Here is a 12,297-nt window from a genome sequence, read left to right on the forward strand (position 1 = left end):
TGGCGTGTAGAGGAGGAGAGAGAGCGTGCCCGCTGCCCAATGACAGCGCAGGATGCTGAGAGAGGCTGCTCGGGTGAATGGAGGCGACAAGATGCCGTCTAGAGCGGCGAAGAAGAGGAATTAACATCGATAAAGGTAAAGCCCGTGCGTTTATTTTACCTCACATCAGATCTGTGATTTTCATTACAGAAGAATGAACGCCTGACATGCGCGAAGGTTTTTTTCCTCTGCCTTCTTGAGGGTTTCATGAACGACTTGCCGGGGGAAAAGGCACAGGCTGTGTGCGTTTAAAAAAAAGAAGAAGAAGAAGAAAGAAATCCTCCTAATTCCGTGGTGGCTGATTGCATAGCTCACTTGATACGTAAGAATTTGCATTTTTAAGCCGTGTTGACGCGATAGAGCAGCGAAGTCTTTCAAAATAAAGGTTTCAATCGCTTTCTCCACGGCGGGTTAGACTAATATTTCATTGGTGTATTCAGATGCACACCACGCTGGAGCTATCGAAAATGTAGGCCCAGTGAGCTGTCAATTGCTCGGTCGTGCCTTCCTGTATTACTGTGCTGCATTAAATGTAGCCCCTATCACCCAGTGTCAATAAGGCGACATAAGGAGAAACACCTCAGCTCCAAATAGTCGTTTATGACTTAATGAAGGTTACCGTGATATCGGGGTGTTTGACATTTCCCTCCCCCCGCCCGTGACATCTTCCATTAGGAGCCTGAAGCATAAGCTGGACCATCCTTAAATACTGGAATTTGGTGGATAAGTGGACATCTACATTTTCTCATCTAATCATCCAAGCGTTGAAGTCCGTGGGAGGCATTCGGGGGCGTCAAGGCTCTGTAGTAGAATACATGATGAGGAGGCTGCATGTGTTGCACTTGCTCTCGTAAGGAACCGGTTGGCGTGCTTGGCCGCCTTCACATGAATTACTAACTATTATCGGCCCATATGACAGTCTATTTATAGAAAATGTCCTTCTTTGTCCGCCATTGGCATGCGCTCTGACCTCACATTACCACAGCCGCTCCATATAGTTTAGTAGGCTGGTCGTTTCATCAGTTTCATCAGGGTAAGAACAAAATATCCCCGTGCAGCCTTTCGTAAAATGTCACGATTGCCTGATAGGAAACACTCCCCCTGACCCCAGAGGTAGCCAAAGCATCCCCTGTGGTGAAATCTTTGTTTCGGGACATCTGTACCCTCTCTGCTGTTTCCGCACCATTTCTCTCTGATCGTTTCTTTACTGTGTTACACTGTAATTTGCTCTTAGGTTTGTCACCTCAGCGGCATAATCTATGTTTCAAACCCTCCAAAACCACGCGTGTTTGATATTTACGATCGCAATAATAAGCTCACAGCAGAAAGCCTGGATAATAAAGTCTGTAAACAAGTTTGGTGTCATAATGGAAGTAAGCTCTGATTTCCCTTCTGATTTGTCATGGAACCTTTTGTTATCCATATAAGGTAGATGATTGCAGTTGGGCTTGTCATCAGCTGGCATCTCTTGAGGTTCTTCTATATTATCACTGTTTCTGCAAAAATAGATACTCTCCTTTTTCCATTTTTTGACAGTTTTGTCATTCTGGCTTTCTCAGCAGTGTGCTTCGGATGCAGGTGATTCAATTTTCCTTTAGAAAAGGGTTATAACAACAATAAACGAGCCCCCACAGTCTTTTATAACACAGTATATAAGGTAGAACATAGCACGTTATGGTATTTGTCACAGATATTTGTCACTTGAGTCCAGCTTCTACAATGAAACAAACAACAATGACTAAATGGACTAAATGGATGATTTAGTGTAAATTTTTTCACTATCTGCAATCTTACACTGCAAGTCCTATGACCAAACCACAATTTACAGATTTCCATCCAACTATTCCACCACTGCAAGTGCAAGGAGAGAAACACATGACTGTGGCACAATGATGTGCTTGGAATGTGCCATATGGTGGACAGGGAATACTGTGCAATGTAAAAGCCTTATCACTAGCAGCTGATTTCTGTTAGGACAGAGAAAGACACACTTTTGGTGTGTTCACTTAAGCGGTGGCAGTCTATTGTGCTTTCAAAACCTGTGTTTGTATGTTGTTGTTGTTTTTTTTTAAACATTTCCCAGCATTGTTCTGCATGTGTGGTTTTCCTGTAATTTCAGAGTTTATATGCCTAACTCGGAATGGAAGTTGGATAGCCTAAAAAGCTTCAGCGTTGGGCAAGAAGACACATTTTAGGTCAATTTACAGAGTGAGAAACATGCTGGAGTCACTGCCTGAATCGTTGGCTCATCATTTGTGACACAAGTCAAACTAAAACAATAATCCTATTTCTGTAGAGACTCGCATTTATATATCCTAACAAACTCTGATTCACTGGCTATTTTCTGACACATTAATGGCTCAACTCTGAGCAGTGTCATCTATCAGCAAAAAAAATAATGATTATGAGGCTCATTAGCAGGACAGTGCTAATTTGTTAAAAGATGCTTCTCTGCAGTCTTTTGCTGGATATGTTGGGGGTTTTTCCCCATAAATTTACCAACTAGACTTCACAGAGCTGCTGTAGCAAGCTGACCGCTGAAGATAACAGCAGCAGGCTTTGTTGTTGCACATGTCAGCATATTTGAAATTTGCATTTAATTTGCTCGTGTCCCTTTGAGCATGTAAAGTTAAAAAAGAGGGGTTTTTTTGCAGCTAAAGGATATAGATGAAATATCTGAAGGCATGCTCTGTCCGAGCCTTTAGACAGATTCCATTTGATTTTCTTTTGCCCTTTTTAAATATATGCATATATCTGTCCAGCCCCGTTCTGTTTCCAGACACCTGTTACTTAATACAGCTAGCAGAGAAGACACTGTCTCGTTCCACTTCCTCAGCCTGGCTGCAGTGATCGCTGCTGGGCAGGCGCTGATTTACAGATGAAGCTTCGGTGAAAGCAGCTGAGGGTCCCCATCATCAAAAATCGCATTGAATTTCACACACTGCCCAACCTGTCGATATGCTCTACCGTGCCATTAATTGTCATTTTAACTGCCCTTCAAAGTAAAATACAAGAATGTACATGATAATAAAAAAGGAATTATTTGCAGAATATACCCTTAAGTAAATTTTGTGCTGCATATACAATTAAACATTTAAAAAAAATTTTTTTTAATCAGACCTTTTTGAAACATTACGTCAGACGACTGAGGTGCTTTATCTTTGTTAGCCCTGGCATAGTCACCATGGCAACTGGATCTGCGTAACAAGTGTCACCAAAGGAGACACTTTGATGGAAGAGTCTGGTTCTTTTTAACTTACACTGAATGCCTATAAGCTCAGTTAACCTTTGTCTTATACAGGGTTATACAGGGTTATACAGGGTTATACAGGGTTATATAAGGTATTTGACCCCAAATATCAGCTACGGTGTAATAAGGACATCAGGTTTAAATAAATTATAAGCGTAATACATCTTGTGATATATTTAAACTAAAGATGGCACAAACTGACACATCCATTATTACACCCATTAAAAATTAACTCTCCCACATCATTTTCTCCCATTTAGCCAGTAATGTCTGCTTTGCTTTGCAGTCTTTTAATTTCTGAAAAAACAAAACAAAAAACAAACTAGGCCCCATACTATGGCATTACTGTTATAGTTAATACTAATCCCTTCACATGTTCAAAAAATGAAACCCAGTCAAAAATATCCATTTATTTTCTTCATTGCAGTCTGGAGTCTATGCCAGATGACACTGGGCAAAGAGGCGGCGTACACACTGGATGGACAGTTCACCAGTCTAACACAGGAAAACGCAGAGAATCAGACAACCATCCACACTTTACTGTTTGCACACAACAACATGCAGTTAAGAGATAACAGCTGCAGCATTGTGCTGATCCCAAAGACACGTTCAATCCCAAACTCTTTACAGTCTTATTGTGAATATTACTGTGTGAATTAAATTATCCGTTTATGAGACAATAAAATACTGCAGGGCTTTACTCTGTTCTGTTTGCCATGGAATCTGTTAGCTGTCTTTTTGTACACACATAAATCACATTTATTTCTTTAGATATTGCATTGACTGCACTGTTGGATGCACTGTGGTACTCTGTGTTCATGTGCTGTGATGCTCTTCATACTGTTACAAGCATGCTCGGTCATGCTTCTGTGTATGTGGGACATGTTATGGGCTAACTGCTCATTAAAACCACTTTCCGAACAACACATTTTTCTCCTCGCACGAGGAGCTAATTAGGAATCAACACTGCTAATTGGGTCTGTACTTTATCATTATATCTTAATATAATAAAACAATACAACTAATAGCCCCTATTAGTTTTAATTAAAGCAATATCATTAGAATGTGAAAAACCTTAAAAAATGACTAGATGTTTTAAAAGATTTTTCTTTAGTATCTCAGTAAATTTTCCATGGATATCATTGTTCCCTCTACTGCACAATAAGCAAGCATCAGTGAATGGGCATGTGATATATTATTCCTGTGAATTAGTCCGTTGTTTATTTGGGATCATTAATGGGATTTACTGTACATCACTGCTGGACAGTGTATGAATCCAGTGGGATGCTGGGAGATTCCTGTAAGTCACATAAATTGTGTCAATTTGCTGCTAATAAAACTAATAAATGATAAAACTAGTTATTTTTCAATCCATAGTAGTATTTTGCAGGCCAGGTCTGTTTTGGTATTCTTTTCTGAATGTATTTTTGTTTTTTGGGTTTTTTTTGTAATAGTAAATGCTTTGTCTCGCTGTGCCTTTCATGTGACACGTACAAATAGTGGTTATTCATCTAACAGAAGCTTCTCTCCTGTTTCCTCAGATCTGACTTTGATCTACTCCACCTTTTCAGACATGAAATAAGTCACCCATGTGCAGTTCTAAGAGTCAGAGCAGTCTCATTATAACTCGCCCCTGTTAAGGACCCCTCTGGTGGCTACACCGCCGAATCACAGGACATGTACGGCAGTGCCAGAGCTGTAGGCCATGTAGAGAGCAGCCCCGTACGGTCCCCGCGCCTACCAAGGTCCCCCAGACTGGGCCATCGAAGGGCACACAGTGGGAGTGGGGGCGGTGCGGGGGGCAAGACGCTCTCCATGGAGAACATCCAGTCCCTCAACGCTGCCTATGCTACTTCGGGGCCCATGTACCTGAGTGACCACGAGGGCGTGGGCTCCACTGCCACCTACCCAAAAGGCACTATGACTCTGGGTCGCGCCACCAGTCGGGCCATGTATGGGGGCCGTGTCACAGCCATGGGCAGCAGTCCCAATATTGCTTCTGTGGGGCTGCCTCATGCTGACCTTCTGTCTTACAGTGACCTGGGCTCCCTCTCCATGCTGCACCCCCACCACCACCAGGGGGTGCCCTCTGCTCTGCTGAGGCAGGCAGTGCGGGGCAGTGGTGGGGAGCTGCTGGAGATGCAGGCCCAGCTCAGGGAGATGCAGAGGGAGAATGAGATGCTGCGACGGGAGCTTGACCTGAAGGACAGTAAGTTGGGATCTTCCACCAACAGCATCAAGAGTTTCTGGAGTCCTGAACTGAAGAAGGAGAGGATAATGAGGAAAGAAGAGGCGGCTCGTACGTCAATCCTCAAAGAGCAAATGAGAGTCACTCATGAGGAGAACCAGGTGAGACAAGCCCTCGTAGCTGTCATAATCCACTCATTACTGCAGTGAATTTCAGTTGCTGCTTTTGTCTCTTGCCTTTCTGTTTTTTATCACGTACTGTCCTTCTTGAGCTGTGACTGTGCTTTCACCACGCTCTCCTTCTGCAATAGACCACAGTCATCCTCAGTCCAAGATTTCAGAGAATTATTGCAGTCATGTTTTTCAATACTTGTGGGAACCTTTCTGGAAAGAGTTATTTGTGTGCATAAATATTTAACATGCCGACACTCTCCTCTCCTAGTACTCCTCTGCAGAATCAATGTCACCTCAGCCACAGGAAATACAAAACCCTAATCAAGTTTTTTACAATATACTCGAAATCTGAGCATATTAAGTTAAAAGTGCAGTGACGCTGCCAACAGGTAAACTGAACTTCCTGCACACAGTATAGAAGCAGCACTGCTTAATTTTAGTGTATTTTTTTAAAGGTTCAGCAGATTGGCCCTAGAGGGGGGAGATGTCAAAAGGTTTTCTGCTTGCCTCAGTGTGGGGGTGTAGTCATGGCCCAGTTAAATCACTGCCTGACAAGAGTAGGCACAAGGCCCAGACACAATTGTCAAGGACTCTTAAACACTCTCTATCTGTCTTACTCTCTAACTGTCATTCTCATTTTCCACTGTCTGTCCTTTACTCGCACTGGCTTTGATCATCTCTCGCTGTTTACCTCTGTTCATCTGGCCTTCACTGCATCCACTTTAAGAGAGCTTTCAACCCACTTTTGGAGTTAATGAAGTAAAAGGCTAACCTGCAGCTTTCTTCTTCTTTTCCACTGACCTGTGTGTGCAGCACACAAATATCTACAGAAAACAAGGTGGATAAAAAAAAAACCCCCAGCTGAGCTCGCGTTCATGTTGAGAAAATGCTCACCCTGATTTTAATCATTTTTATGTCAAACCTTGGTGGCAGAAATTGGAAACAGTTAGCTGACTCATAGTCTGGAGAGAACATTTGAATATAAAGCCCTCGGTTCAGTTGGATATGTCATTGCTGATGATACAGTGCACTAGATTGTGGAGTAGGTCAGCGTACTGCTTGTCTGGCCAGACTGAACTGTACAGTATGTTTTTTCTTTTTGTGGCAGGCTGTGGCCATGATGCAGCAAATTGAAGAATACCTCAGTGATGTAAAGGTTAAATATGACCAGCCGGCTGGCGTCTTTGTGCCAGTTTGAGATGTGATTTAAAATAACGAACAGCCAGTGGGGCATTCATTACTCAAAGCAGCAGACGGTGTCTCTCCACCCTTCAAGGTCATAGAAGGATAGTGTTAGCAGGACCGTCACATGACTGTCTGTCGGTACATTGGTTTGGATTTATGTATAAGAACAGCCCTTTAAAAAACAAATCGGTTTGGACGCACCTGATTTGACTGGAGTTAAAAGGGCCTGCACTTTTTATTCTTGTGGTTACAGCAGTGTCATGAGGCTAAACTGAAAGATGCGTCACAGGCTGGATGCCTAAACCTGCTAGCAACCCTCATAAAGGGTGTGGGGCAGGTGTACTTTGATTCTTGTCTTTCTTTATGATTCCTAAAAAAACAAAGGGGCACTTGTTTTGGGCGTGAATGAGCACAGCAACTGACATTTAAAAGATTTGTGTGGTGTTATTTGATTTCCTTGATTTGTTTTTTGAATCCACGCCTGAATAAAAATGATATCATCATTTGCAACACATTAATTTGGCAACAGTTGTGTAGATTATGCACAGCCTTTGTATTTGAATAGTAGGCAGACTGTCTGGTTATTACTGATGAGAGTCTGTGTCACGCATCGGGATGAAGTCAAAGATTTAACATCGAAACAAGTTTTGTATGCAAATGTGCCTGTTTAATAGCAGTGTCAGTGACAAGACCAAAGCAGTTCTTTACATTCAGTGTGATTAGGTACTGAGTCCTGTATGCATTTTTAGCCTGGCTTCAGACATTGCAGTGGCTGATTGGTCCTGTAGAACATGAAGGCTATATACAGTGTTGGCTTTAATAGGTTTTCACTTGCCACAAATATATTTAGCCTTGTCCAGTCCATAGACATCCCCTGCACTGAGTGATATTTATGTTCCTCCTGGTAGGGCTCATTAATGAAGTATGTCAGCTAATAAAAGGCAGATGTGCTTTGTTACTATAATTGGTCTGTTCTAAGTTGATTTCTGGGCTGCAAGGCGTCCTTACATAAGTGCATACTTGCAGTGGAATGCTTTGGTCACACCCACTAGGCTTGTTCAGAGGCTGAGTGAGGAGCAAATTGCTTCATTAATAATGGAGTAATTTCAGGCCAATCATTACGTCTGTCTTGCAGAACTCTTTACAGTTGCATCAGGTGCCTTGGGCCTCTATTAGCTTGAGCAAATGCCATGCATTATTTATCGTGCGAAATCTAGAATAAGGGAGGATGTGCTTCTTTTTTTAGACAAACTTTTTAAAGACATGCTCTCTGGCATTAGATTTTGCCTTTTGTCTGTTTTGTAAAGCGAAGATTTCATTGTGAGTGAAATACCAAGCGTAGCCTGCAGAGTTTTTATCAAAACGTTCAATGGTCATGACTGGAGGTAATGATTACTGATTAGCCCGGGACCGTTTTGTGCATTTTTAATGTAGTGTGGCTGAGGCCGTTATAAAACTGTTCTTTTTTGACTCCATTTCACCAAATGTTTTGCTGCGCTCAAGCTGGAGAAGAGCTGCTGGAGGCAAATATGCGAGCTAGAGCATACCATATCGGACTGAGTCATGACCACTCCTGCTCAGCCACCCAGTCAGCCTGCATCAATGCTTTTCACAAAAATGGAGGCTGAGCTTCCCAGTCCCTCTGCTCTGTGTCTGTGCATGGGTGCAATGTTTGCTTATTTTATGCTGGAAGATGCCAATCTTTACATGGTGTTATCACAAGTGTGAACTTGTGAATCTCACCAGAGTGTTGGGGTGCATTTTAAATACCTCATGAAAAAGCATTCATGCTTGTATTCCTCATATCTGTGTGTGTAGTGTGTTTGCATTCTTAATTAGCGGTTACTTCCTTTGGTAGTTGTGCTGGCTTGTAAATGTGTGCACAGAAGTTTAATTGCCAGGGTGTGTTTGTGTGGGAGGGGATAGTTAATTGTTTGTATGTATGATTCATGGCTCAGGTGAACCCACTACAGAGTACATTAGTGCAGTTTGTTGATTTATCCCATTTTATTAAGTAGCAAACAAGCTTGCAGCTGTCATACACAGATGATGAGCAAAAGTACTGATGACACGTTGAGTCATGTCACAGTCAGCGTCATGTGAATAGTCACTTTTCTTAAAGTGCCCATGGATTCTTCCCGTGCCTGCCACTCTCCATCAGAGCACATAAGATGGCTGCTGCCTCATCCACACGACAGGAAGGTGTTGAAATGAGGAGGCCGTCTCCCTATTTTATTTTGACAAGATGAGATTAAAATGCAGTTTACATAGGGCAAGGCTGCTAGGATTTGGATGAGAGTGAAATGTTACAGTCTCCTTTTTCTACAGAATCGCATCAGTTTAGATTCAGAGCAGAGATTTGAGTGCAGAAAAATCATAACAAGTAAAGTAATAAAAAATATGCACAAATGTAAGCCAGAAAATAAAAGGTAATCACACAATTAATGACACTGCAGTTTTGCATTTCTCTAGGAACATATTTGAATCTTGTTATTTCAATACAAAATACATGTCAAAATACAGTGGGGGGAAGAATGATCTGATCCCCTGCTGAGTTTGCTCACTTGCAAAGAAATGAACTCTAATCTTCTCTGATTTTTATGGTAGTTTAATTTTAATGGAGAGAGACAGAATATCAACCAGAAATTCAGAAAAAAAAATACATTAAAGTTAAATCCTTGTTGGCAACCACAGTTGTAAGACAGCCATAACATGTTTCTTGTAGTTGCTCAGCAGGTCTTCACACATCTCTGGTGGGATTTTTGGCCCACTCTTCTTTACAGACACTCACTGAAACCTTGAGGTTTCTTGGTAGCTGCTTGGCAACTCAAAGCTTCAAAGTCTGGAGACTAGCTAGGCCACTCCATGACCTTAATGTGTTTCTTCTTTAGCCATTTCTTTATTGCCTTGGTCATATGTTTTAGGTCAGGGGTCAGCAACCTTTCTGATGATGAGTGCCATCTAAAATTTCCTCAGAAGTCAATGTGCCATATGATTGCATTAGCAATAAATTTAATAACGCTCTATACTAACAGTTACACACTATATAGAACAACTTTATAGAATTATATTTGTTCGCAGATGTTGGCAGCTATCAGCAAATAGTTATCAGCTACTTTGTAACAAAAAAAAGACACTTTTTTAGCCATAACAAGAACTCCATAACAGCAAATGAACTGTACAACAGAAAATGCAAATGCTATTTATGGTCTCCTCACAACAATGATAAGAAAAATAAACTGGGCCAATTGGCATGTTTGTTAATACAGAGATACACGTATTAATGTGACCTCTGGTCTCTCACTCAGAGACACAGGTCTCCGAGTGTCCAGCATTCAGATGGCTACCTGAGGACTCTCTTCGTGTGAGAGAAAATCTGCTCACACAGATATATAGAGCCAAATGTCAATAAGGCCTCCGCAATGTTCTGAAGACAGTTAAACTTGTCAGGTAGTGATGTCCAGCAGGTGAAAATGCAAGCTCCATGAACACGCACAGCTATGGATACCAGTTGCATTTGTATTTCTGCAAACTTTGACCCCCCACAGAGTGTGAGTTCTGTCACGAGTCTACCGATGTATCCGTGTATTTCCGCGGTGTTGATGCTGCGCTGAGCGAACAGCTCCTGAAGCATTTGAAGTGTCGGAATGTTGAAATTTCAACATCGCTTGAAAGAACTGCCAGCTAGTAACGTCCCTTTTACCGGTAGGCCAAGTAATCTTTAGCTTATTAGTTGTATCTGGTAGTTGGGGTTGTTAGCTAAGGTACCATCATTAAGAAGTGGCACAACTAATGTGTCTATGCAAGCTAATTTGCAATGTGCACCGCTGGCCCGGCCATTTATTTTTTAATGCACCTTCTCAAATTAATTCACTGTGTGTCGTGCCCAGGGCTGGACTGGGCATGACTGGAGACCGGCCCACCAGGTATTATAAGAAAAGCCATAAAGCCTTTGAATGAAAACAAACACTGTTGTGACAGTGATGTACAGTCTTGTTTGTATATGTATGATTTCTATACATTTTACATCAGATAAAAACTTTGGTTGTAAGATTAAGATAATTATTTATTAAAAGCGAGACATTTTAAATGAGAATAAGAAAGAATGAATCGCTACCTTATCGTGGTGGAGGGGTTTGTGTGTCCCAGGGATCCCAGGGGCTATGTTGTCTGGGGACTTTTGCCCCCTGGTAGGGTCTCCCATGGAAAATTGGTCCTGCGTGAGGGACCAGACAAAGAGCGATTCAGAAGACCCTTATGAAAAAAACATCGAGGGAACAGTTTACCCTGCCTGGGATAGGGTTCCCGGGGCCCCGCCCTGGAGCCAGCCCCGGGGAGGGTGCCCGAGGGCGAGCATCTGGTGGCCGGGCCTTAGTCCATTGGGCCCGGCCGGGCACAGCTCGAAAAGGGGACATGGGCCCATCCTCCTGCAGGCCCACCACCCGCAGGAGGTGCCATAGGGGTCGGGTGAATTGTGTGCCGGCCAGCGGCCAGGAGCAGAGGCCCTGGCGGACTGATCCCCGGCTACCAAGACTGGCAATCAGGACATGGAATGTCACCTCTCTGGTGGGGAAGGAGCCTGAGTTAGTGCGTGAGGTTGAGAGGCACCGGCTCGATATAGTCGGGCTCACCTCTACGCATGGCTTGGGCTCTGGAACCAGTCTCCTGGAGAGGGGCTGGACTCTGTCTCAGTCTGGAGTTGCCCCTGGTGAGAGGGTATTCTAATATCCCCTCGGCTTGCTGCCGATACGTTGGGGTTTTTCCCGGTGGATGAGAGGGTTCCCTGTGCCTTAGGGTCGGGGAACGGGTCCTGACTGTCATCTGCGCTTATGTGCCGAGTGGCAGTTCAGAGTACCAAGCCTTCTTAGAGTCCCTGGGTGGAGTGCTGGAAGGTGCTCCACCTGGAGACTCTGTTGTCCTACTGGGAGACTTCAATGCTCACGTGGGTAACGACAGTGAGACCTGGAGGGGCGTGATCGGGAGGAACGGCCTCCCTGATCTGAACACGAGCTGTGTTTTGTTATTGGACTTCACAGTTTGGCCATAATGAACACCTTGTTCGAACATAAGAGTGTCCATAAGTGCACGTGGCACCAGGACGCTCTAGGCCGCAGGTCGATGATCGATTTTGTAATCATATCACCAGACCTGCGACCATATGTTCTGGACACTCGGGTAAAGAGAGGGGCTGAGCTGTCAACTGATCACCACTTGGTGGTGAGTTGGATCAGGTGGCGGGGGAGGACGCTAGACAGACCCAGTGGACCTAAATGCATAGTGATGGTGTGCTGGGAATGTCTAACAGAGGCCTCAGTCTGCTAGATCTTCAACGCTCACCTCCGGCAGAGCTTCAACAGCATTCCGAGGGAGACTGGGGACATTGAGTCCGAATGGACCATGTTCAGCGTCTCCATTGCCGAAGCTGCTGCATTGAGCTGCGGCCGCAAGGTGGTTGGTGCCTG

General features: G+C 43.5%; 1 protein-coding gene across 6 annotated transcripts in view; it reads left to right on the top strand.

The window, feature by feature from the left end:
• The window catches only part of erc2 (ELKS/RAB6-interacting/CAST family member 2), a 45,256-nt gene continuing 32,959 nt past the window's right edge, over positions 1 to 12,297 (top strand). For 5 of the 6 annotated variants that reach the window (XM_005724724.1, XM_005724726.1, XM_005724728.1 and 2 more), the window contains exons 1-2: positions 1 to 135; positions 4,831 to 5,638. In XM_005724724.1, coding sequence (XP_005724781.1) covers positions 4,967 to 5,638 — 672 coding nt within the window. In that variant the 5' untranslated portion in view covers positions 1 to 135; positions 4,831 to 4,966. Of the gene's footprint in view, positions 136 to 292; positions 362 to 4,830; positions 5,639 to 12,297 lie in introns of those variants that run through there. The other variant, XM_005724725.1, reaches the window with a different exon arrangement.

This window comes from Pundamilia nyererei, unplaced genomic scaffold (genome assembly GCF_000239375.1).
Source record: "Pundamilia nyererei isolate P.nyererei 1_Seehausen unplaced genomic scaffold, PunNye1.0 scaffold00012, whole genome shotgun sequence".
NCBI classification, from domain to species: domain Eukaryota; kingdom Metazoa; phylum Chordata; class Actinopteri; order Cichliformes; family Cichlidae; genus Pundamilia; species Pundamilia nyererei.